General features: G+C 44.4%; 1 protein-coding gene across 1 annotated transcript; it reads left to right on the top strand.

Annotated features, from left to right (window-relative positions):
* Positions 1-7,642: 7,642 nt before the first annotated feature.
* On the top strand, positions 7,643-8,234 carry LOC123403735 (histone H4). The gene has a single exon (XM_045097649.1). It carries the CDS (start codon positions 7,720-7,722, stop codon positions 8,029-8,031), a length of 312 nt encoding a protein of 103 aa, XP_044953584.1. The 5' UTR covers positions 7,643-7,719; the 3' UTR covers positions 8,032-8,234.
* Positions 8,235-27,211: the final 18,977 nt, after the last annotated feature.

Here is a 27,211-nt window from a genome sequence, read left to right as displayed (position 1 = left end):
CGCAGAGTACTAGCAAAAAGTGAACACTCACAGAACAATAAGAGTGAAAACCAGAGTGTTCTAAGCAATTAAAACGGAGCGTGTCTCTTTCCCAAATAATAATAATAGGATGTAACTTATTTATGACCAGCAAGCAAAACTAAAACAAACTAAAAAATAAAGAGTGGGACGCTCTAATCATAACACATAACATATGAAGTGATAAAAATATAGCATGAAGATGGACGAACTGATGATTGTTGGGGGTGCCTCGGGGCATCCCCAAGCTTAGACGCTTGAGTCTCCATGAATAATTCTTGGGGTGCATGGGGGCATCCCCAAGCTTGAACTCTTGACACTCCTAGATCTTCTTTCATCATCTTCCATCGCATACTTGAAAACTCCCTTCATATGAAACTCATCATAAGCTGATTAGAGTGGTTAGTAACCATGATAAAATAATTCATTATCTACTGGAAATAAAGATTTTCATGAAAAGCTACCGTTTCTCATGATTTGCAAAAAAAATTGCAAAGTAAAAGCAAGCTTAAGATTTGCAAAATGATGAAAACACAAAACGTGGTAGAATCTGTGAAAAACAGAACAGGAGGTAGTAAATAATTTTTTCGGGGCACTTATGCAACTCAAATAAAAAAAAACTCAGAACATATGCCCGAAAGACAAATATATAGAGCATGTTGTAAAAAAAATTCAGATAAAAAGATGATCTCGTGATTTTTGGCGAATTTTTCCGTCAAGCAAACATAATTTGTTTCTAGCCAGCATGTCACAACTTTTGAACTTTCTTGCAATCGGAGACTAAACTTGGCACAAAGCTTGAAAATAAAGATACAATGATGTTGCTGCAGTAGTAACTAGCATCAAGACCGCTAAAAACTGAAAGTAAAAAACTCAAAGTAAAGATAACAAGGGTTGTCTCCCTAGAGCTCTTTCTTTATAGACATAAAGATAGGCTTAAGACTTAAATGATGCTCTCGTAGGAATAAGAGTTGTAGAACAAAAGAGAGCATCAAGAAGCAAATACCAAACACATTTAAGTCTAATATGCTTCCTATGCATAGGAATATTGCAATAGATTAATTCATTGAAGCACAAAGCAATAAGCATAGGAAGGCAAAACAAGTGCAGCTTCAAAACCTTCAACATAAAGAGAGGGAACTTGATATTATTGAAATATCTATAAGCATATGTTTCATTCTCATAATAATTTTCAGTGGGATCATGAATAAACTCAACAATATAAGTATCACATAAATCATTGTTACCATGATCTGCATGCAAAAAGGTACTCTCAATCTCCACATAAGCATAATCTTTCTCATTGGTAATAGTGGGAGTACGACTATCATTATCAAAGAAAATTTTCTCCTAAAAAGTTGGGGGACTAAAAATATCATGTTCATCAAACCCGTCATCCCCAATCTTAGAGCTTTCCATGTCATTATCAATATTGATATTCAAAGGAAGCATACTAATAACATTGCCACCATCATAATTGTTATGCAACTAATGAAGTTCCATGGGTTTTTTATGTTTCTCCTCAAACACTTCATGTCCTAGTTCAAGATAAAGTTTATAAAGCTCTATCATATTTTTGTTGTTTTCCATTAAGCCTAACTAGTGAAAATAAAAACAAGAAATGAAAATATTTAATTGTCGGGGAGGTGAGAAATAGGGCCTAGGCTTCATACTTTCACTAGTGGCAATTCCCAACAACATTAACATGGTCTAATCACATGATATTTCCACTAAAACATGCAATGGAGACGCACTCGGAGGTCATTCCTTTGCGATCAAGAGAGGAAGAGAATTATGTAGGGCTACAAAATCACACCTCAGAGTTCGTAGTTCTCTCTATGGATTTCCCAATGTCACCGCGGCCATCCAAAGAGAGTACCACAATCACCACAACGTATCTCAAAGATAGTCAAAGACAAGCACCAAGAAACTCTCAATCTTCAATCAATTCACAAAAGAGGAAATCACTCATGAAAATATTCTTCTAATCCATGTCCAATAGACTGCTGTCACCATGGTCTCGAGGATTATACTAGATAAGATCAAGTAAGTAAATCAATCCAATACATAGAAGAAGGGGAACCATCATGGGATCACCCTAGATTAACATAGCATATGATCACAATCAAGATCACATTATGGGAGAGAGAGATGACCACATAGCTACACGTAGAAGACCTCAGCCCCGAGGGAGACTACTCACACATGGCCATGGTGAGGAAGAGGTTGATGGAGAGGTGCAACCCGGAGAGGAGACGACGGCAGACGACGGTCACGGCAGCGACCACGGCCCTTGGGGGCGGCGGCCCTTGGCCCCCCTTCTTCCTTGGAGATGGTGCTGGTATGGAGGTGGTTCTCCATCCCAAGGCGGCTGCGTGGGAGGAGGAAATCTCGTAGCTCTTGGTGGTCCTCCAGAAATCAGGTTTTTCCTCTCCTTATATGAGTCGGGACGATCATCTTTGGCCCTCCGATGGATTCCCCTTTGATCCAAGGGCTCTTGGGCATGTCTAGAACCTTTCTAGGAACCCCTCTCAGCTTTAATGAGTTCCCCAAGTCGTGTCTTGGCCGAATCCATCTAATATGGTAAGAGTTGGACTCAATTACGTCACCGATTTCCGTAATCATGTAATCAGATATTTGTCCTCCAGTAAAATGGGCTTTACTGGAGCGTCCTAACTCCAAATGGGCCGAATTGTATGTCTAAAATTAGCAGAATAAAATTCCTCACAACTTTAGAATCTATTAGTTTTCCATTTGACGTCATCTTCAAGTCGAAAATAGACGATCTCTAAAATCTGTAGGGGGCAGATTTCAGGAAAGTCAGAGTCCACTCCAACAAGGTTTCCTCTTCTATTTTTGATAGTTCCTACACATCAAAGTGTAAAACAAGAACATTATGTACATTTGCAACTATTAGTAGGTTAGTCTAAATAAATCATAAACTTAATATAAAAACAATTATCAAAGGGGATGTTCATATTGTTATGAGTTATATATTTGATTATCCTTTTATATTATGTTCCTTAGTGATTAATGCATGTTCTCCGTTGATATTTATTGCTTTGGCCGAGTAGTAGATTGTAACTCTAAGAGGGAGTGTTATGCATGATTGTGAGTTCATGCCCGTCGATGTCTAGCTTGAGTGACAGAAACATGAGACTAGGGGATGTGTTGTTGCCACCAGGGAGAAAAAAACGGTGCTTGTGACCACGGTTGCAAGGATTGTTTACCTTAGGCATAGTTCGTTAATGTAGTTGTCCCTTGCTTTGAGTTACATTTTGGGTGGGGCTCGCAACTTAATATCGGCGAGATGTTCTGGATAGATATCTCAACGTGGATGATTAGTAAGTAGATGTTGATGAATAAACGGTCTACTTGTCTTGGCGTACCGCCCATTACTATTGAGCCTTTAACTTTCAAGTAGCATAATTAGCATTGCGGTGCGTTCATAATCGTGTCAATTGCCCAACTGTAATTCGTTTACCCAAGCATATTTGTTTATCGTTTTTTGGAAGAGAGACATCACTAGTGAACATCATGTGACTCCGGTCCATATCACCACCATTGTTTACACCTCCATCATTTACCGCTTTCATTTACTTTTACGTTGCAATCACTATGACTTTTCCCGCTTGTGTTTTGATCCTTTGCAAACTACAAGGCCGGAGAGATTTACAGCCTCTCTGTACTCGTTGGGAGCAAAGCTATTTGTTATGTGTGCAGGTCCATGTCTTCTGCTAAACAGGGGCAGCGACACCTACTTGTTGATCCTAGGAGTCCTCCTGGTTCGATAAACCTTACAGTCTTCGTGTGAGGGAAAACTTGCTGCTGACTACATCTCAACCTTCCACTTGGGGTAACCAACAAGGAGCGAGAAGTATATACATCATCTCGTCATCAGGAGCACTCGACACCGACGCTTCAGGCATGTCCTTAGTCAATTCAGCAGACGAACATTGCGGTTCTCCCTCGTCGTCCAAGAGGATGATGTGTGTAGCTGTTAGTCGATAGTGTCAGTTAGTTCAGTCGAGGGATTTCATCTAGAAAACAGAGTAGAATGAAGACTTGTCATACCTTGTTGAGAGGCAGGCATGTCCACAACATCCAAGTCCATGGGATCTTCTTCATCCCCAACATGTGACTTCACCGAGGTAGCAGCTCTAGCAAGTAAATTCCACTCGGTTTTCAAAAGCATGAAAATTCAGAGTGACAAAAGAAAGAAGGAGACATGCACTCACGTTAAAGCGACTAGCATGGCGATCCTCATTCGTGGCAGAGCATTCTGAGGCTTAGGACCATCAGGCTTGGGTTGTTTGGCGGCTTTTTCTGCAGATTCAGTCGTGGCAACTCTGTCGCACTTCACGTTCCTAGTGCTGGACACTAACGTATTGCTTGGGGTAGCCACTGGATCACAGCGATGCTTGGATCGTGACTCGGGGCACGGAGGAGACTGTTTTTGTTCCTCACTCTCACCCGAATCGTCTTCACTCCCCTCAGTGTCTTCAGCATAGTCGTTGTCAACGCTGTCACCTTCACTTTCCCCACCGACGTCAAGCTGAGCCCCGTTGGGTACAGGTGAATGCATGTTCGTCCACTCCCACAAGATACAAAAGTACCAAAGTCAGTCGGCCGAAGATTCAGTCACTCGACAAAGATATCAAAGTAATCAGAATAAAAGTAACGCACGAGATTCCGTGGCTTGTTTTCAGCAGAGTAAGGCAAGACTCACTTGCCTCCTAATGGATTGTCGCAGGCTCTAGTGATGCTTTTGAGCCACTGAGCCACGGTTTTCTCAAAAACCTCCTCCGGGTACGACCGAGTGGAGCCCTCAGGGATCGAGTAGTGCCACATGGCATGATCCCTCGCCAGAAGAGGTTGAATACGCCGACTAAGGAACATTTCAAGCAAGTCCATCCCCGTCACTCCGCCACGAACTGAGTTAACCACCTCATTTACCAACATCCCCACCTGAGTCTTCTCATCATCGAGCACGTTTATCGTCCTAGGAGCGGTTGGTCGCTCCAAGGAGAATGGGAGAATGCCAAACGACATGTTTGAAGATGCAATATCATTACAGTAAAACCAAGTCGACTGCCAGTTCCGGACTGACTCAGGAAGGTTCATGTGAGGATACATACTCCTACTCCTCTTTTGAATCCCCAGATCATCGCACAACTGAATGACATGAGCCCTACTATCACTCAGATTTGCTTTCCTCACTGCTTGGGAGCACATAGTGAAGATGTGTTTAAACAGTCCCCAGTGAGGAGGACAACCTAGAAAGCATTCGCACAGCATAACGAATGCAGCAAGATACGCGATGGAGTTGGGAGGAAGATGATGAAGTTGCACACCAAAATAATGCAGGAAACCGCGGATGTAAGGACGAGGGGGCACAGAGAAACCTTGCTCGATGTGAGTAAGGAGGAGGCCTCGTTCCCATTCACGGGGCTCTGGCTCGAACTCTCCTTCACGCAACCTCCACGACTTTTCAGCCACCATCCTGTGTTCAACAAGCTCCAGAAATGTCCTCCTTCTGGTCAGTTGACGGGAGAAAATCTCCCTGGATCCACCCTCGCGACAACAAAGATCGATCGCCTGGCTTCTTCGACCTTCCGCCCTTCTTGGCACGCTCGAGCTGGCTCGTCTTGCCCTTCGTCATTGCTGCGGCGACGAAGACAGATCAAAGCAGCAGCTGCGAGGCGGAGGTGGAGAGGAAGCAGGGGAAAATCAGGGGAAAGCACTGCTTCAACCCTAACGCCGGCCAGATTTATAACCTCTCGAGTGAGTCACTTACTGGTGGACCCGCCGGATCTCTGTCCATCCCGATAACAGAGGAGGCACGATACGTGGTGAAAAGGGCGGCGTGATAATCGAGGCATCACTGCCCCACTTGCCCTAGTTGTTGTGTCATCATCGCGCAGAGCGCGCTAACCGAAATTTCGAATCCCATGAAATCCGGACGTGGCGAAGTGATTTGTCACATCTCAAGATCTCGTCAACCACTCGGATCAACCTCTTCACTCGGATGTGCTTCACAACAGAATTGATCAGGGTGAATGACGAAGACTTCAGTCGACACACAGTTCTATTAAGCTCGGAAGTACGTTCAAGATCGATATGCCTCGACAGAATCTGCATCGACCCCTTCCTCACTCGAACCCCGATCCATCCAGGGCTAATGATGGGGATATGTACCTAGGGTAGGATCACATGCCTGAACTAGATGTCCTACCTAAGGGTACCTCGTTAAAGACTTGAATAGCCGTGGCGTCTAAGTCACTCGGTAAGAAATCACTCGGAGTATTTTCCTCTTCACCCGACAACCAACTTCCACTCGGAAGAAACCAGTCTACGCAGAAGACTAGAAGCCACTCCAGGGAGGCCAACAGGCGAGCGTTCGACTGTTCGTCATGAATAGTATTAATTACGTACGTTGTCGGTAACGTACACATTTAAACTCTATTGATCGAACCCTTAGATGTTGGCCCTTGATGAGGGTTAGCGCACTCTATATAAGCCACCCCTCCCCTCTGGCACAAGGGTTCACACCCCCGTGTAACACACATTCCACACCGCAAGAGCTCCAGAGCACTGAGACGTAGAGCTGTTACCTCCACGAGAGGGGTCTGAACTCATACATCTTGCATACAAGCTTGCCGTAGCTAGGACTCTGTCCTCTCCTTTCGTATCCTACATCTCTACTGTCAGGTTCATTCCCACGACATTGAACACCTTGCACGTGTGTTGGAGAAGCCATTAGGCGAAGAGCCCCATGCCTCTCCCTTGTACATGTAGCAGACTTGTCGAAGTGGAGGCGACCGTGGAGTGAGGCCGACGGGCTTGGAGCTAGGCATTCGACGACATAGGCGAGGGGGTGGCATGGTTGTGGAGGTGCTATGATGACGACGAAAAGAGGCCACCAACGCCGGCAAGAGCGGGCATCAGGTGTGGCGTGGAGATGTAGGAAGAGTGTGAAAGCGGACGACTGCCTGGGCAGCGTCTAAGCGGTCCAAAGTGGGCGACGGCGGCGATGGCAGCATGGCCGAAGATGTCAGGTGCGGAGGGGGAGGGGTGAATGAACGTTGTGCCACCAACGGACGAGCCAATGAAGACAAGCACGGGCGTCACGTGCCGTCCGCTTCGACGCAAACCCGACCCAAATTTAGACCAAAACTGAATCGTGGATAGATGAAAAAGAACAACCATCCGTTTGCGTCGGCGTGTTGAGCCGTGATTTCTGTCAATTTTCATTCAAATGGACGTGAGCAAATAAAATATGTCGATGTGTTGGAATTAGCCTAAGTATAAAGTTGCATGCATGTCCATGAGTGCGAGTGTGTTGCTCGTAATTTAGCGGGTAGGCGACGATTGTGCTGAAATTTCCAACAGATTATGAATAATCGCATGGCACGAGGGACTCGCTTGAAACCAGCAAAATCCAAAAAATGGCTTCAGCTCTTGCCCGCCTCAAGGAAAAAAAAACGAAATTCCAGAGCCACGTCACCGATCCACGCCTCTCTCTCGCGGATCCCCATCCTGACCGTTCAATCCCGTACGGATCCTACGGCTGGCTGCACTCTTCCCCCTTGTTAAATCCCCCTCCCCTTTCCCCTCCTACCACCACCAGCAGCCGCCGCCACCACAGAGCTCCTCATCCATCTCCATCTCAGTCAGCTCCAAGGGAGGAAGCCGTCAACCATGTCCGGTCGCGGCAAGGGAGGGAAGGGGCTGGGCAAGGGCGGCGCCAAGCGCCACCGGAAGGTGCTCCGGGACAACATCCAGGGCATCACCAAGCCGGCCATCCGGCGGCTTGCACGGCGTGGCGGCGTGAAGCGTATCTCGGGGCTCATCTACGAGGAGACCCGCGGCGTGCTCAAGATCTTCCTCGAGAACGTCATCCGCGACGCCGTCACCTACACCGAGCACGCCCGCCGCAAAACCGTCACCGCTATGGACGTCGTCTACGCCCTCAAGCGCCAGGGCCGCACCCTCTACGGCTTCGGCGGCTGACCTGCACCCGCCGCTGCTCCACCGAGTCGACCCTGGTAGCTGCTGCTGCTGTTCCGGTGCTATGGTTTCGTTTCTGAATTCCGTATGCATGCGTTGCTGTTCCGTCGGTCTGTGTAGTTAGCGGGAAGGCGATGGATCTGAATGTAATGGAATTGTTGGTTCTTGCAAGAAATGAATCTGAATGCAATGGAATTTGTACTGCATCTCATGATACGACTGTACCTCCTGGCTTGTTTCTGTACATTCTAGTAAAATTTCTCAGCAAGAACCTCGATGATGAATCTTTCAGTAATTTTCGTTTTGATTTTTTCACTGAATGGGATGCAAAATTCCCGCCTCAAAAAATTCATACAACGCGGGGTTCGAATGTTCAAAGTCAAAAGGTGTCGGGGATTCCAGCCTGCCTTCGTACTATTTCTTGTTTTTGTTAATGCAGTGTACTCTGACTCTGACCAACTCCCCTGTACATTGTGCTTGTTTGAACATACTGTCTGAAATGAAGATCACTGCTGCTACCCAACCACAGGCCAATTTCTGCCTGCTCAACTTCATGAGAAGATGTGTGTCACTGTCTATCTGAAGAGGAGTTGCAGCCTGTGTTTAGATCCTAGTTCCTCTCTATCAAAATAATTGTAGTTGGAGAGAACTAGACTAGTTCTTCCCAACTATAATTATTTAGACAAAGCACTTTTTAGCGCCTCCACCTCAGTTAACTTAGGCGACGGGGCAACAGCCTCCTTCTGGCATTGCTCCTGGATCCGGGACTTTGAAGACAGCATACCCACAAATTTTCAAACACTCCAGAAGAAAGAATAGGTCAGTAAAAAAGGCGTTAGAGAACAACACCTGGATAGCGGATCTTGCACACGGAGATACAACACACATCTGGCGCGATGTGATTAGCTTGCACAGGTGGCTGCAAGCTATGCATGTGCAACTGCTCGAACACACTCCAGACACCATCAAATGGAGACATGAAGCATCAGGGGTTTACTCGGCAAGCTCAGCATATCAAGCCCAATTCCTAGGCAATACAAGATCAGAAATTAGGAAGACCATATGGGATGCTTGGGCACCGCCTCGCCTAAAAATCTTCGCTTGGTTGGTAGTTAAGAACAGGATGTGGTGCAACGACAGATTACAAAGAAGAGGATGGCCAAATGGGTACTCCTGTCAGTTATGTCTCAGAAGCCTAGAATCAGCGACACACCTGTTCTGGGAATGCCCAATGGCAATAACAACATGGACGCAGGCGGGGTCTCGCACCGGATGTGCCTCGCTGAGCCCAAACATATGGAGCAGCAACACCACGCCACAAGAAATTCTCTCACATATGATAACCAAGTCAAGACCGGAGCATAAAAAAGGGGTGAGGACAATGACCATCCTGATTCTCTCAGAAATTTGGAAAGAAAGAAATGACTGCACATTCCGAAACAAAACAGCGCGGCTTGCAAACATAACCACCTCCATCACACGGTCCGTCGAGCTATGGAGGCAGGCAGGGGCAGTTTTCTTAGAGCACCCATTTGGGGATCCACCGTGAGGAGTTTCTTTTCTAGCCTAGGGGGCTGGACTTGGTCCATGTTTTCCATATTTTATTTTTATCCTTGATCCCAGGATCATCCATCATACAATGTATTTCTCGCCTTGCTACCTGCTTCGCAATATATGCCAGCCATCAACTGGGTTTAAAAAAAAAACTATAATTATTTAGGAACGGAGGAAGTAGATGTTATCTCTCATGCCTTGATGATTCTGTTCTGTAATACTTGTTGTATACTACTTTTTGACGTCTGAATGCTTTACTTCATATCTGATCATGATCTTCACAATTAAAATGGAGCCGGGAGTGATCCTCCTGATAGCCTCAATTATTATTTATGCAGAAAGGTTATCTGAATTTAAGTGTTTTTTTCACCATTCATACTAATCTGTGTTCTAAAACTTTTAGTTCAGCCAAATGGTTGTAGAACTGTCCATTGTTCTGCAGAATTTTAGTTCACTCAAATGGTTATAGAATTGCAGAATGCTCAACATAAAAGCTGACAAAATTGTACTGACGTGAGAAGAAAAAATATATCTTACGATCATCTTGTGCTAGTACTTTGTCAGCTGCCATTTTGCTATCGGGACATGTTTTTCTCCTGTTTTCTACTCTTTGATGATGAGTGACCAAAGCTTCCATGAGTTGTCTAACATTTGAAATTCAATCATTTCATGAATTATCTTAACAAATGAACATTTTCACTTCCTCGCCAACAAAAAAAAAAGACGATATAGAATTGACCCACACAATGATAGGTTGAACTAAATGAAACTAAATTGTTTTGGATATAGCTCTACCACTTAAGAAATAAAGCATCTCGATTAATTGTAGTAAATAAAAAACAGAAAAATAAGGCAAACAATTTGGTTATTATGATTCCAACAGGAATACATAAAACATAGACAAGAAAAAATGGTGTTATGAGTTTGCATTTTTTATAACACAGTACAATCAAAGTCACCCGCATACAGGAGGATACACTCATTCCTATGAACACACGCGCACACCCTACTTCAATGAGCACCTCCGAAAGACCGAGCCGACACAGCATTTGGAGATTGGTGTAGTCGTCACATACATCTTCGTAGTCAACAAGAACGTCTCCTTTCAATGAATGCACATCGCAGAAAGCCGTGCCATGAATCTAAGATAATACGAGCACCAATGTCATGTTTTTTTGCGGGTGAAACTTTGTATTACTCAAGTGGAAATACCACAGTCTGCATTACAAAGTTCAATAATCTCTGATAAACCAGAGTTGAGCCAAACTACCGTTCTACACCTCATTCTAGCATACTTTGCCAGAAAATCACTAACATTATTTTGACTCCGTTGAACATAACTAAAAGTAGTGCTACGTATGTTCTTCAGAAGCTTGATTTCTGTCACCAACATGGACATGATTGATCTGTCAATTGAGTCGCTCACGATCATGTTCGAAGCCTCCCGTGAGTCCATCTCTACCTGAATAGGTAGGTTTGTCCTCTGAATAGCCAGCGAAAGACCCTCCATACATGCACTTAATTCAGCTCCCAAAGCATTTCTGCAGGAAAAGAGCTCCCTGCATGATGTGTAAATGATCTGACCCGTACTGTCACGAAGAACCATACTTGCACCAGCTCGCCCATCGGTTGTCCAAGAGCCATCGATGTTGAGCTTAGCCCAGCCCTCCATAGGCAAAACCCACTTAATGTTTGGAGTAGGAGGTAGAACCAATCGCGATCTAGGTAACTATTCATAAGCAACCACTTGCTTCCCCTTCTGCAGTTCCTCCTGTGAATAATTTAGTGATAGCAGTGAATCCAAGTATCCCATTAGGAAACGTTTAGATTCCTCCATCGGAGGGTGTTCTTTGTAGTGAGTAACCTCATTCCGATTATGCCACACCCTCCATAAGGTCATCAGTAGCATGCCTCTCTCTAACACAGAAAGAGGGTGAAGTGTATCCAACAACCATTTAGTGCCTGAATTCTTCAAATCCGCACGCTTAGGCAGACGCCAAACTGAATCCATACAATCCCAAAGCTGCACTGCTGGTGGGCACTTGCAGAGAGCATGGAAGGTATCTTCCTCTCCCCTCTCGCAGATTGGGCATAATCCACTCGTTTCTAGGGTGCATTTGAATTTGTTCGCCAAGTTGGAAGGGAATTCACCGCAACGTGCCATGCAAAGTTTTTGACCGTAGGAGGCACAAAACTTCCCCAAATAAGCTTCCAACATGCACGACGACCATCTCGAGCAGCACTAGACGATTCCTCCGTTATTCTATATGTTTCCTCGAAGGCAAACTCATAAGCTGATTTCACCGAGAAGACTCCAGATTTCGCCGGTCCCCATGCCAGCACATCCTCCCCTAGCCTAGGAGATGCTCGGATTTCCTAATCTCCTGAACGTCACAAGACAGAAATATTTCTTGGAGCAGATTGTAATTCCACGCACCATTATGTTGGAGCAGCTTAGACACATATTGAATTCTGCAAGTAACGGTATGGGCCTGTAAGAGAAAGGTCTAGGGATCCAAGGATCCCTCCAGATTCTTATATTGTTCCCATTCCCTACTCTCCATATAAGCCCTTTCTTGAGAAGATCTAGGCCATGGCTGATTGCAGTCCAAGTTGAAGAGGCATTTCCTGAGAAGACCGTATCCTCCAGTTTACCATTGGGATAGTATTTGTTGTTAAGCAATCTTACACACAGGTTATCAGGTCAAGTCAATAATCTCCACGCCTGCCTAGCCAGAAGCGCCTGATTAAAGAGGCGATAGTCCCTGAATCCAGCACCACCTTTGCACTTCGGACGTTGCAACTTCTGCCAAGATTTCCAGTGAGTTTTGCGATGCCCCTTGGTTGATACCCAATAAAAGTTTCTGACCATCCCAATGAGATCATCACAGACCGAAAAGGGTAGCTTGAAAACATCCATGATGAAAACTGGTAGTGCCTCTACAACCGACTTAATGAGCACTTCCCTGCCAGGTTGGGCTAGATGCCCATCGCCCCATTGAACTAGCCTCTTCATAAGCTGAGCTTGAAGATTTTGAAACCGAACTTTCGTCATTCTTCCTTTAGAGGTTCGCAGCCCTAAGTACTTCTCTTCAAACCCTATGACAGAAATATTCAGAACATCCCGAACGTCCTCCTGTGCAGTGACTCGACAAGCTTCTCCAAACATAATTGAACATTTCTCATAATTAAGGACTTGACCAGTAGCATTTGCATAAAGATCAAGACAATCCTTAACTTGTTCAGCTTGAGCTCTTGAGGCCTCAAAGAAAAGGAGTGTATCATTTGCAAACAAAAGATGGGAGATGCCGAGGGCGCGTCAACACATCTTTACAGGTAACAGAGATCCCATGTCCACACGTTGTCGAAGGAGTGCAGAGAGTCCATCAGCGACAAACAGAAGCAAGAAGGGGGAGAGTGGATCACCTTGCCGCAGACCACACGACGGTGCAAATGAATCCAAGAGGGTCCCATTAAATATTACCGAATATCTCACCGATGTGACACAAGCCATAATTGAGTCAATCCATCGATGATCAAAACCAGCTTTTGCATCACTTGCGTCAAGAAGCTCCAATCCACCCGACCATAAGCTTTTGAAAGATCAAGTTTATAAGCACATAAGCTTTTTGTTGGATCTTTTTCTTGCTTAATATAATGAATGCACTCGAAGGCAATTAGTGCATTATCAGTTATCAACCTGCCAGAAACGAAGGCACTTTGCTCTGGTGAAACAATGTCATCCAACAGAGGCCTTAGTGTGTCCACCAAACACTTAGACACCACCTTGTAGGTCACATTACATAAGCTGATGGGTCTGAATTGGGAGAGTCTTGTGGGGTTAGAAACTTTAGGGATTAAGACAATAGAAGTTTCATTCACCCCTTCTGGCATCACACCTGATCTGAAAAACTCCTTTATAGCCTTGATGATGTTTTCCTTCAATACATACAAATTACGTTGGAAAATCCTCGCTGGGAACCCACCCGGCCCATGTTCCTTCAACGGTTCTATCTGAAAAATAGCATCCGAGATCTCCTTCTCAGAAAATTATGCACAGAGTTTTTCATTATCTGCATCAGTGATCACTGTGTGCAACAAGTCCACAACTATAGCCGCATTTAGGCTTGGGTCAGCTGTGAAGATATTTTAAAAATATGAAGTAGCCATGTTACCCATAATATCTTCACCTTTGAAGATAGTACCATTGATGTCATGTAGCTCTCTAATTTTTATTTTTCCTTGCTCTCCAAACTGACTTGCTATGAAAAACTTTATATTTCTATCTCCTTCCTTGAGACACATTATCCTCGAGCGTTGAAGCCAAAGCATTTCCTCTTTATGAAGCAATTCATTAAGCTTGTATGACACTTTCTGTATCTCCTATCTTTCAGCATTCATCCTCATCAATTCCTCTAGTTGACTACGTGACTTACTTATCTCCCTGGTGGCATTTCCAAACCTTATGTTGCTCCATGTTTTTAGAGCAGTCATGGTGGAGCAAGTCCAGTCCACCGCGTCCAAATCCATCCGTCCAAAACGGAAAGAAACCAACGTCTGAACTTGCTCGTACCTGCACAAAACAGAAAGAAACGAACGCGAGAAGGCCAAGAACGGAAAGCGCTAAATCCACTTAATCAAATCAACTAATCAACATCACTTCATCCTTCTGAATATGTGCTAACTCGCTTGTTGTTACTTTCCCTTTTTCTGCTGATGAAGCGAGACTAAAGGAGAGGCGAGGGACAGTTCGATCAGGCCAAGTTTTAGGTCTGTGAGTTCTTCAGTTCCAATTCTACAAATAGTTTGATGCCAACCGTTGGATGTTTATCCCTTTAGTCTTGTTTTTCCAACATTTATACTCTTTTATATTAATTGGTTTAGACATCTTATGTTTCAAGATCCAAGTTATGTCTTCTAAAATTCTACATAGAAAATATGAATCTGGTTACTAGAAATATAAGATCTTTTTAGAAAAAATAGAGGATTTAGTTCAACATCATAAAGGAGTTATAGATAACTTGAATATATAGTAGTTTTATTTTTCTGAAAAAGTAGAGGCCTCGTTTTAGCGTTTGACACAGGACAACGAATTTTGCCGGCCCGGTCCTGTGTGTGGGGGAAGTAAAGAAAAGTTTTTTTTACCTAGCTAGGGTTTTGGTAAGATTTGATTGTGTACTGGTAGGGGAATGCAAGATTTCTTTTGATTTAGTTAATGTTTTGATAAGATTTAAACTTTTGGGTATGGGTAAGAGAACCAAAGGGAAGTTTTAATATGATTTGATTTGATTGATTGAGTTAATGCAACATGTGAGCAGGTGGTCGAGCGGAGGGAGGGGTGGACGTACCAACGTACAATCCCAACTTCTTTTGTTTAGCGCAATCCCAACTCCATTTTAGTGGCAAGAGATAATTGGTGACTATTTTCAAAGAATTGTAGGACCCGTTAGTAATATTAATAGGGTGCTACTTTAATCAAGAATCTTTTTCACAAAAAACATCAAACACCTGGTTTGGATGGCGTTTGGTGTGTAGTAGGCCCTCAACGAGAGCTGCTATGGTATGGAAGGAGGTGTTCACTTCCTAAGACTAACTAGCGAACATCACGGGCCTGGTCCATGAGCAAAAGCAGCTTCTCGAAGCACCCTCTTCTCTCGAACACAAGATTTGAGAAGGCTAGGCTACCTGCTAGGTTTCTCGCTGGAGCATCGATGTCAATGCAAGAGACTAAAATGATCTCAGTGCCGGTGCCTTGACGGCGGTCCCGATTAAAACCGAAATTGAATTCGTGGAAAGGCAGCTATGGCCAGAGCTAGCAGCTAGGGTAATGGCTAAGCCCTAGTTGCAGTTGCACGTCATGTATGGCTAGGAGAAAGAAGGAGGGGGCCTTATCCAGGGGCTCTTCGGCCTCCTGGAGGTCGACGGGTGCTCTTCGGCCAGCCTCGGGCCGACAACCCTCTCTTCGTTCACCCGGTGGCCGATCGGTCCTCTTCGGCCTCCCGCCGTCCGACAGGTCCCCCTTCGGCCCACCAGAGGCTGACCGGATAGTAATTTCCACAAAAAGAAAAATACACTTTGTGTTCTTTTTAAAAAAGACAAGTTCTCAATTAAAATAATGTAAATAGTGATATATAATAGCAAATAATTTTTGTCTTTTTGCCCAGAAGTTAATGTTGGTCTTTTTTCGATTTTTTTATATAATAGTGCAAAATAAAGTCAAGTTTAATCTAAAAATATTTCATAACTATTTTAACTTTTAAATTAATTATTATTATTTCCCACATAGAATGCATATACAACCAGAAATCAAAGTGTATTTCCTTTATTAAACCCCTTATCACACACCCTACCGTCCAACCCAACTGTGTGACCCACGCGTTACGAAAAGGCCACTGCTATACGTTGGCGTGTCGACCAAAATTTTGGTCGGTCCGCCCCAGCCGCTCGATTCAGCACCGCGCAACCGTCCGATTGGATCCCCTTCGCGTGGCCTTCTTCCTTCCGCCTCAATTCTTCCTCCCTCGCGCCGCCTTGCTCGTCCTCGATCATGTGCTCGCCACCGTGCTCGTTCCTGGGACAATCGCGCTCGCTAGCCACCTAGGCCACCTTGTTCATCCTCGGCTCCGACCTCGCCACCATCATCGTCACATCTCCTCCTCACCCCCTGATTTGGCTCCCATGGTAGCTTGTAGCACGGAACCTATGTACAAAACCACCGTTCCAGCACGGCACAACTCTAGTCACAACTTTTTGATGTGTGGTTGCAAAAAGCAATTATCGTCACCTGCTATGGTCAGTGTGAAAAAGAAGAAAATAGCCCGTTCCAACAATTTTGTGTACCGTTCCAGCAAATGTCGTGGCTGATTGAAGCAAAAACGATGCACTATGACAACGGTTCCAACAAACATGGTGGCCGGTTCCAAAAATTCGAGATGCCGGTTATAGCAAATCCCGAAGCCGGTCCCAACATTATCACGGTTGCCCGGTGTCCATCCACAACCACAATGGTTGACTCGCCGAGAAGGATGTAGCAAATTGTCATCACCGTGGTGGCAAAAATCCAACAATGTTTTAGCAAAAAAATCAGCAACCAAACTCCAGCAGTCGGTTCAAACCAAAAAAAAAGCCGATTGTAGCATCTCTCATGAAGGGTTATAAGATCTTATTGCCAGGGGGTTGAAGGTGGTGTTGGCACATCCATGGCGACTATCACATCGCCAATGGTGGGAAGGGTATCGAGGGGTGTCGTGTGGGAGACGACAACCAACTTGTCGAAGGAGAAAATAGGCGAGGGTCGGGAAGGGGATCACCATGGCTTGGAGACCGAATGTGTGTGGTAGCGCGGTGGTCGCCTCATGTGTTCCTGCGCAAAAAAGAAGAAAGGGGTGAGAGGAAGAAGAGAACTGGATAAAAAAGTGAAAGGGATGGTGACGACTTGGAAGGTTGCGTGGCGACTGGTCAAACTTGTGCGAGAGCAACACGGGCGTTGGATTGTGCGTGATTGCACAACCCGCAAGTGGCCGGCGCAGCGTTCGGCCAACACGCCGAACACAAATGTTTGAGAAGTCGTGAGAATTTTCACTAGAAATTTTGATACATTAACGCATCACCAAGAATCACATGCAAGGCGCCATATTTCAAACGAATCGACAACACCACAACACCTTACAACAACTCCGCCCGTCACATACCGTCCTTGTCTCTTATAACTAATATCCACAGCTTGAGTTTTGAGACCACAAAAACAAAGACAACATATCGAATCAACCATTGAACAAATGATAGACCGAGAGGCAAACTACTACTCCATCACGACTTTCAACGATGTCTTGACTCTAATGAAACGAAAAAAAAAAACAATATGACTGCACAAAACGGAAAAATGAGAATGGTGCTCGGGCACCAACTTGGTGCCCATTTTGTACAATGCTAAAAGATTTAAATTTGTTTGTAAGCACACATACACATGTATATGATATGGGCGAAATTTTGTAACATTTTGTTTTCACACGTGCACAAAAAGACGAACATGTACCTATTTTCAAATAGGCCATCCTTTTTGTTGTTGAGACGGATTTTCTTTATATGTGTTACAAATTATATATACATTTTGTAAAACGAAATTTAATAGGCATGTAGTGAACACATAGAAGTTTCCGTTGTATTTTAAAGAAAAAATTGGAATTACAAAATATGAATTTTGCTTTCTTTAAAAAACAACCTTCATGGTACTTGAGAACCATAAGTCCGCACTCTACACAAACCTATTTATTTTTAAGTTGACCTACACGGAGACAAAAAGGGAAAAGTTCCCCTAACCCCAAAACCCAACCGCCATCAGCTTTTATGAATCCCAATACAACTCTTGCTAAGAGCATCTCCAACATTTGCAGCGTGCGCTGACACTTTTTATACGCGTCCCGTGCACAAAAATGTCAGTTTTTAGCGCGCATGTTTTTTTTTTACATTTGTTGGAGATGCTCTAAGAAACTGTAATTTGACACATATGAATTCATTAGATAAAAGAATCAAATGGGTGGAATAGAATTAGACTGATTTTATTGCCTAAATTCCATTATAACTTCATTAGTTTACTAGCACAAATGCCCGTGCGTTGCAACGGGAGAAAATAATCCTTCCTCTCCACGCCAAGTTGAGTGAGGAATCTAGCATAAAAGGACACAAATACGGCCAACACAACGCGCCACCGGAACATTGGAACACATCCGGTCTAGCATTGTCAAGTTGGACATAGTTGAGAACTGTCCATGAGGTGCCCAGCTGAACCTGTTCATTCAGATGGACCTCGCCAAGCCAACAATATCTTGAAGCCATCGATGGCTATGGAGAGCTTCCCGAACTGTGCACTGATGCACGGATTGATCTTCAGTAGCAAGGATGGTGCAAAATCACTAACAGCAAAGCCTTCCATCCATTTGTCAGACCAAAAAAAGTTGTACGCCCATCTCCCACATCAATCAATATGACCAAACTATTAAAGAACTGACATACAAAATCATCCACCGCTTCCAGTAATCCTTGCCATGGTCTCTTAGGATCTGATCTTCTCATCCACTCCCATCTCATCCGAAGAGCTACGACCTGTAGCTGCAAGTTTTTGACTCCCAATCCTCTGAAACAATATGGTATGCACACATTTTGCCAAGCAACCAAGCTCACCTCGCATCACAGCTAGCCGGAGGCTGGGGAGCACGCGACGCGTCAAGGGAAGTCTGGGAGTGGCGCGCCGGTGGAGGAGGCTAGTGGCTGGGGTGGGAAGGACAGCGAGGTTGCGGCGATGTTCGTCGCGGGAGCCAGGTGGACCGGTCCAACGGGTGATGGAGTGCATGTTGGGGAACGTCGCATGGGAAACAAAAATTTTCCTACGCGCACGAAGACCTATCATGGTGATGTCCATCTACGAGAGGGGATTTTCGATCTACGTATCCTTGTAGATCGCACAACAGAAGCGTTAAGAAACGCGGTTGATGTAGTGGAACGTCCTCACGTCCCTCGATCCGCCCCGCGAACCGTCCCGCGATCCGTCCCGCGATCTAGTGCCGAACGGACGACACCTCCGCGTTCAGCACACGTGCAGTTCGACGATGATCTCGGCCTTCTTGATCCAGCAAGAGAGACAGAGAGGTAGATGAGTTCTCCGGCAGCGTGACGGCGCTCCGGAGGTTGGTGGTGATCTAATCTCAGCAGGGCTCCGCCCGAGCTCCACAGAAACGCGATCTAGAGGTAAAACCGTGGAGGAATGTAGTCGGGCTGCCTTGGAAAAGTTGTCTCAAATAAGCCCTAAACCCCCACTATATATAGGAGGGAGGGAGGGGAGGAGGCAGCCTCAAAACCTAAAGTTTTGGCCGAAATTGGAGGTGGAGGAGTCCTACTAAAATCGTACTTGGAGTAGGATTCCACCTTCCCACTTGGAAACTCTTTCCACCTTGTGTTTTTTCCTTCTCAAACCTTATGGGCCTTAGTGGGAACTTATTTCAGCCCACTAGGGGCTGGTTTATCTCTTCCCATAGCCCATGAGACCCCTTGGGGCGTGACACCCCTCCTGATGGTCCCCGGCACCCCTCCCGGCACTCCCAGTACACTACCGATGAGCCCGAAACTTTTCCGGTAATGCACGAAAACCTTCCGGTAACCAAATGAGGTCATCCTATATATCAATATTCGTTTCCGGACCATTCCGGAAACCCTCGTGACGTCCGTGATCTCATCCGGGACTCCGAACAACATTCGGTAACCAACCATATAACTCAAATACGCATAAAACAACGTCGAACCTTAAGTGTGCAGACCCTGCGGGTTCGAGAACTATGTAGACATGACCCGAGAGACTCCTCGGTCAATATCCAATAGCGGGACCTGGATGCCCACATTGGATCCTACATATTCTACGAAGATCTTATTGTTTGAACCTCAGTGCGAGGGATTCATATAATCCCGTATGTCATTCCCTTTGTCCTTCGGTATGTTACTTGCCCGAGATTCGATCGTCAGTATCCGTATACCTATTTCAATCTCGTTTACTAGCAAGTCTCTTTACTCGTTCCGTAATACAAGATCCCACAACTTACACTAAGTCACATTGCTTGCAAGGCTTGTGTGTGATGTTGTATTACCGAGTGGGCCCTGAGATACCTCTCCGTCACACGGTGTGACAAATCCCAGTCTCGATCCATACTAACTCAACGAACACCTTCAGAGATACCTGTAGAGCATCTTTATAGTCACCCAGTTACGTTACGACGTTTGATACACACAAAACATTTCTCCGGTGTCAGTGAGTTATATGATCTCATGGTCATAGGAACAAATACTTGACACGCGGAAAACAGTAGCAACAAAATGACACGATCAACATGCTACGTCTATTAGTTTAGGTCTAGTCCATCACATGATTCTCCTAATGATGTGATCCCGTTATCAAGTGACAACACTTGCCTATGGTCAGGAAACCTTGACCATCTTTGATCAACGAGCTAGTCAACTAGAGGCTTACTAGGGACAGTGTTTTGTCTATGTATCCACACATGCACTGTGTTTCCAATCAATACAATTATAGCATGGATAATAAACGATTATCATGAACTAAGAAATATAATAATAACTAATTTATTATTGCCTCTAGCGCATATTTCCAACAGTCTCCCACTTGCACTAGAGTCAATAATCTAGTTCACATCACCATGTGATTCCAACGAATCCAACACCCATATAGTTATGGGGTCTGATCACGTCTTGCTCGTGAGAGAGGTTTTAGTCAACGGTTCTGGAACTTTCAGATCCGTGCGTTCTTTACAAATCTTTATGTCATCTTATAGATGCTGCTACTACGTGCTATTCGGAAATGCTCCAAATATCTACTCTACTATACGAATCCGTTTCACTACTCATAGTTATTTGGATTAGTGTCAAAGCTTGCATCGACGTAACCCTTTATGACGAACTCTTTAACCACCTCCATAATCGAGAAAAATTCCTTAGTCTATTTAGTTACCAAGGATAACTTTGACCGCTGATTAGTGATTCAATACTGGATCACTCTGTGTACCTCTAACAGACTTGCTGCAATGTACACATCAGGTGCGGTACTCAGCATGGCATACTTTAGAGTCTACGGCTAAGGCATAGAAGACGACCTTCATCTATTCTCTTTATTCTGCCGTGATCGGGTTTTGAGTCTTACTCAAATTCACACCTTACAACGCAACCAAGAACTCCTTCTTTGCTGATCCATTTTGAACTCCTTCAAAAACTTGTCAAGGCATGCATCCTGTTGAAACTTCCATTAAGCGCTTTTGATCTATCTCCATAGATCTTTGATGCTCAGCGTTCAAGTAGCGCAATCCAGGTACTCCTTTGAAAACTTCTTTCAAACAACCTTGTATGCTTTACATAAATTCTACATAACTTCTGATCCACAATATGTCAACCACATATACTTATCAGAAAATTCTATAGTGCTCCCACTCACTTCTTTGGAAATACAAGTTTCTCATAAACCTTGTACAAACCCAAAATCTTTGATCATCTCATCAAAGTGTATATTCCAACTCCGAGATGCTTGCACCAGTCCATTGAAGGATCGCTGGAGCTTGCATACTTGCTAGTATCTTTAGGATCGACAAAACCTCCTGGTTGTATCACATACAATGTTTGCTCAAGGAAACCGTCGAGGAAACAATGTTTTGACATCCTATGTGCAATACTTCATAAATAATGCAAGAACTACTAACATAATTCTAACAGTCTTTTAGCATCGCTACGAGTGAGAAAGTCTCATCATAGTCAACTGTTTGATCTTGTCGGAAACATCTTTGCGACAAGTCGAACTTTTCTTAATAGTGACTTATCACCATCATCGTCTGTCTTCCTTTTAAAGATCCATCTTTACTCAATAGTCCTATGACCATCAAGTAGTTCTTCCAAAGTCTACACTTTGTTTTCATACATGGATCCTCTCTCGGATTTCATGCTTCCAGCCATTTGTCAGAATCCGGGCCCACCATTGCTTTCTTCATAACTCGTAGGTTCACTCTTGCTCAACAACATGACCTCCAAGACAGGGTTACCATACCACTCTGCAGTAGTACGTGACCTTGTCAACCCATGAGGTTTGCAGTAACTTGATCCGATGCTCGATGATCACCATTATCAACTTTCACTTCAATTGGTGTAGGCGCCACAGGAACAACTTCATGCGCCGTGCTAAACACTGGTTGAAGTGATGGTTCAATAACCTTATCAAGTTCTACCACCCTCCCACTCAATTCTTTCGAGAGAAACCTTTCCTCGAGAAAGGATCCGTTTCTAGAAACAAACACTTTGCTTTCGGATCTGAGATAGGAGATGTACCCAACTGTTTTGGATATCCTATGAAGATGCATTTATCCACTTTGGGTTCGAGCTTATCAGACTGAAACTCTTTCACATAAGTGTCAAAGCCCCAAACTTTCAAGAAACGACAGTTTAGATTTCTCTAAACCTTAGTCTATACTGTGTCATCTCAACGGAAATACGTGGTGCCCTATTTAAAGTGAATGCGGTTGTCTCTAATGCATAACCCATAAACGATAGTGGTAACTCGATAAGAGACATCATAGCATGCACCATACCAAATAGTGCGTGGCTATGACGTTCAGACACATCATCACACTATGATGTTCGAGGTGGCATGAACTGCGAAACAATTTCCATATTGTCTTAACTGCGTACCAAAACTCGTAACTCAGATATTCATTTCTATGATCATATCGTAGACAGTTTATCCTCTTGTTACGACGAACTTCACTCCTGAAACAGAACTGAACTTTTCAATATTTCATACTTGTGATTCATTAAGTAAATAATCTTGTATCTACTCAAATCGTCATTGAAGTAAGAACATAATGATATCCACTGCGTGCCTCAGAACCCATTGGACTGCATACATCAAAATGTATCACTTCCAACAAGTTACTATCTTGTTTCATCTCAATGAAAACAAGGCCTTGCTCATGTGGTATGATTTGCATGTCACTAGTGATTCAAAATCAAGTGAGTATAAAGATCCATCAGCATCGAGCCTCTTCATGTAATTTATACCAACATGACTCAAGCGGCAGTGCCACAAGTAAGTAGTACTATCATCATTACCTCGTATCTTTTGGCACTAATATTATGAACATGTGTAACACTACGATCGAGATTCAATAAACCATTGAAGGTGATTATTCAAGCAAATAGAGTAACCATTATTCTCTTTAAATGAATAATCGTATTGCAATAAACACGATCCAATCATGTTCATGCTTAACGCAAGCACCAAATAACAATTATTTAGGTTTAACACCAATCCCGATGGTAGAGGGAGTGTGCGACGTTTGATCATATCATCCTTGGAAACACTTCCAACACGTATCGTCACCTCGCCTTTAGCTAGTCTCCATTTATGCCGTAGCTTTCATTTCGTGTTACTAATCACTTAGCAGCCGAACCGATATCCAATACCCTCGTGCTACTAGGAGTACTAGTAAAGTACACATCAACATCATGTATATCAAATATACTTCTTTCGACTTTTGCCAGCCTTCTTATCTACCAAGTATCTAGAGTTGCTCCGCCTCAGTGACCGTTCCCCTCATAACAGAAGCACTTAGTCTCGGGTTTGGGTTTAGACTTGGGTCTCTTCATTAGTGCAACAATTGTTTTGCTGTTTCACGAAGTATCCCTTCTAGCCCTTGCCTTTCATGAAACTTAGTGGTTTTACTAACCATCAACCATTGATGCTCCTTCTTGATTTCTACTTTCGCAGTGTCATACATCACGAATCTCTCAAGGATCATTGTATCTATCCTTGATATGTTATAGTTCATAACGAAGCTCTCACAGCTTGGTGGCAGTGACTTTGGAGAACCATCACCATATCATCTAGAAGATTAACTCCCACTAGATTCAAGCGATTGTCGTACTCAGATAATCCGAGCACACGCTCAACGATTGAGCTTTTCTCCTTTACTTCGTGGACAAAGAATCTTGTCGGAGGTCTCATACCTCTTAACAAGGGCACAAGCATGAAATCACAATTTCATCTCTTTAGAACATCTCTCATGTTTCGTGACGTTTCAAAACGTCTTCGGTGCCTTGCTTCTAAGCCATTAAGTATTTTGTACTGAACTATCGTGTAGTCATCAGAAACGTGTATGTCGGATGTTCACAACATCTACAGACGACGCTCGAGGTGCAGCACACTGAGTGGTGTATTAAGGACATAAGCCTTCTGCGCAGCAACGAGGACAATCCTTGGTTTTACAGACTCAGTCTACAAAGTTTGCTACTATCAACTTTCAACTAAATTTTCTCTAGGAACATATAAAAATAGTAGAGCTATAGCGCAAGCTACATCGTAATTCGCAAAGACCATTAGACTATGTTCATGACAATTAGTTCAATTAATCATATTACTTAAGAACTCCCACTCAAAAAGTACATCTCTCTAGTCATTTGAGTGGTACATGATCCAAATCCACTATCTCAAGTCCGATCATCACGTGAGTCGAGAATAGTTTTAGTGGTAAGCATCTCTATGCTAATCATATCAACTATATGATTCATGCTCGACCTTTCGGTCTCATGTGTTCCGAGGCCATGTCTGCACATGCTAGGCTCGTCAAGCTTAACCCGAGTGTTCCGCGTGTGCAACTGTTTTGCACCCGTTGTATGTGAACGTTGAGTCTATCACACCCGATCATCACGTGGTGTCTCGAAACGAAGAACTGTCGCAACGGTGCATAGTCGGGGAGAACACAGTTTCGTCTTGAAATTTTAGTGAGAGATCACCTCATAATGCTACCGTCGTTCTAAGCAAGATAAGGTGCATAAAGGATTAACATCACATGCAATTCATAAGTGACATGACATGGCCATCATCATGTGCTTCTTGATCTCCATCACCAAAGCACCGGCACGATCTTCTTGTCACCGGCGTCACACCATAATCTCCATCATCATGATCTCCATCAACGTGTCGCCATCGGGGTTGTCGTGCTAATCATGCTATTACTACTAAAGCTACGTCCTAGCAATATAGTAAACGCATCAGCAAGCACAAACGTTAGTTTAAAGACAACCCTATGGCTCCTGCCGGTTGTCGTACCATCGACGTGCAAGTCGATATTAACTATTACAACATGATCATCTCATACATCCAATATATCACATCACATCGTTGGCCATATCACATCACAAGCATACCCTGCAAAAACAAGTTAGACGTCCTCTAATTGATGTTGCATGTGTTTACGTGGTGACCATGGGTATCTACTAGGATCGCATCTTACTTACGCAAACACCACAACGGAGATATATGAATTGCTATTTAACCTCATCCAAGGACCTCCTCGGTCAAATCCGATTCAACTAAAGTTGGAGAAACCGACACTCGTCGGTCATCTTTGAGCAACGGAGTTACTCGTAGCGATGAAACCAGTCTCTCGTAAGCGTACGAGTAATGTCGGTCCGAGCCGCTTCGATCCAACAATACCGCGGAATCAAGAAAAGACTAAGGAGGGCAGCAAAACGCACATCAATGCCCACAAAAACTTTTGTGTTTTACTCGAGAATACATCTACGCATGAACCTAGCTCATGATGCCACTGTTGGGGAACGTCGCATGGGAAACAAAAATTTTCCTACGCGCACGAAGACCTATCATGGTGATGTCCATCTACGAGAGGGAATTTCCGATCTACGTACCCTTGTAGATCGCACAGCAGAAGCGTTAAGAAACGCGGTTGATGTAGTGGAACATCCTCACGTCCCTCGATCCGCCCCGCGAACCGTCCCACGAACCGTCCGGCGATCCGTCCCACGATCTAGTGCCGAACGGACGGCACCTCCGCGTTCAGCACACGTACAGCTCGACGATGATCTCGGCCTTCTTGATCCAGCAGGAGAGACGGAGAGGTAGATGAGTTCTCCGGCAGCGTGACGACGCTTCGGAGGTTGGTGGTGATCTAATCTCAGCAGGGCTCCGCCCGAGCTCCGCAGAAACGCGATCTAGAGGTAAAACCGTGGAGGTATGTGGTCGGGCTGCCTTGGAAAAGTTGTCTCAAATCAGCCCTAAAACCCCACTATATATAGGAGGGAGGGAGGGGAGGAGGCAGCCTCAAAACCTAAAGTTTTGGCCGAAATTGGAGGTGGAGGAGTCCTACTCAAATCGTACTTGGAGTAGGATTCCACCTTCCCACTTGGAAACTCTTTCCACCTTGTGTGTTTTTCCTTCTCAAACCTTATGGGCCTTAGTGGGAACTTATTCCAGCCCACTAGGGGCTGGTTTATCTCTTCCCATAGCCCATGAGACCCCTTGGGGCGTGACACCCCTCCTGATGGTCCCCGGCACCCCTCCCGGCACTCCCAATACACTACCGATGAGCCCGAAACTTTTCCGGTAATGCACGAAAACCTTCCGGTAACCAAATGAGGTCATCCTATATATCAATCTTCGTTTTCGGACCATTCTGGAAACCCTCGTGACGTCCGTGATCTCATCCGGGACTCCGAACAACATTCGGTAACCAACCATATAACTCAAATACGCATAAAACAACGTCGAACCTTAAGTGTGCAGACCCTGCGGGTTCGAGAACTATGTAGACATGACCCGAGAGACTCCTCGGTCAATATCCAATAGCGGGACCTGGATGCCCATATTGGATCATACATATTCTACGAAGATCTTATCGTTTGAACCTCAGTGCGAGGGATTCATATAATCCCGTATGTCATTCCCTTTGTCCTTCGGTATGTTACTTGCCCGAGATTCGATCGTCAGTATCCGTATACCTATTTCAATCTCGTTTACCGGCAAGTCTCTTTACTCGTTCCGTAATACAAGATCCCGCAACTTACACTAAGTCACATTGCTTGCAAGGCTTGTGTGTGATGTTGTATTACCGAGTGGGCCCTGAGATACCTCTCCGTCACACGGAGTGACAAATCCCAGTCTCGATACATACTAACTCAACGAACACCTTCGGAGATACCTGTAGAGCATCTTTATAGTCACCCAGTTACGTTGCGACGTTTGATACACACAAAGCATTCCTCCGGTGTCAGTGAGTTATATGATCTCATG

This window comes from Hordeum vulgare, chromosome 6H, assembly GCF_904849725.1.
Source record: "Hordeum vulgare subsp. vulgare chromosome 6H, MorexV3_pseudomolecules_assembly, whole genome shotgun sequence".
In the NCBI taxonomy this organism is placed as follows: Eukaryota; Viridiplantae; Streptophyta; class Magnoliopsida; order Poales; family Poaceae; genus Hordeum; species Hordeum vulgare.
The sequence above is the reverse complement of the archived record's forward strand: the minus strand, read 5'-3'. Positions and strand labels throughout refer to the sequence as shown.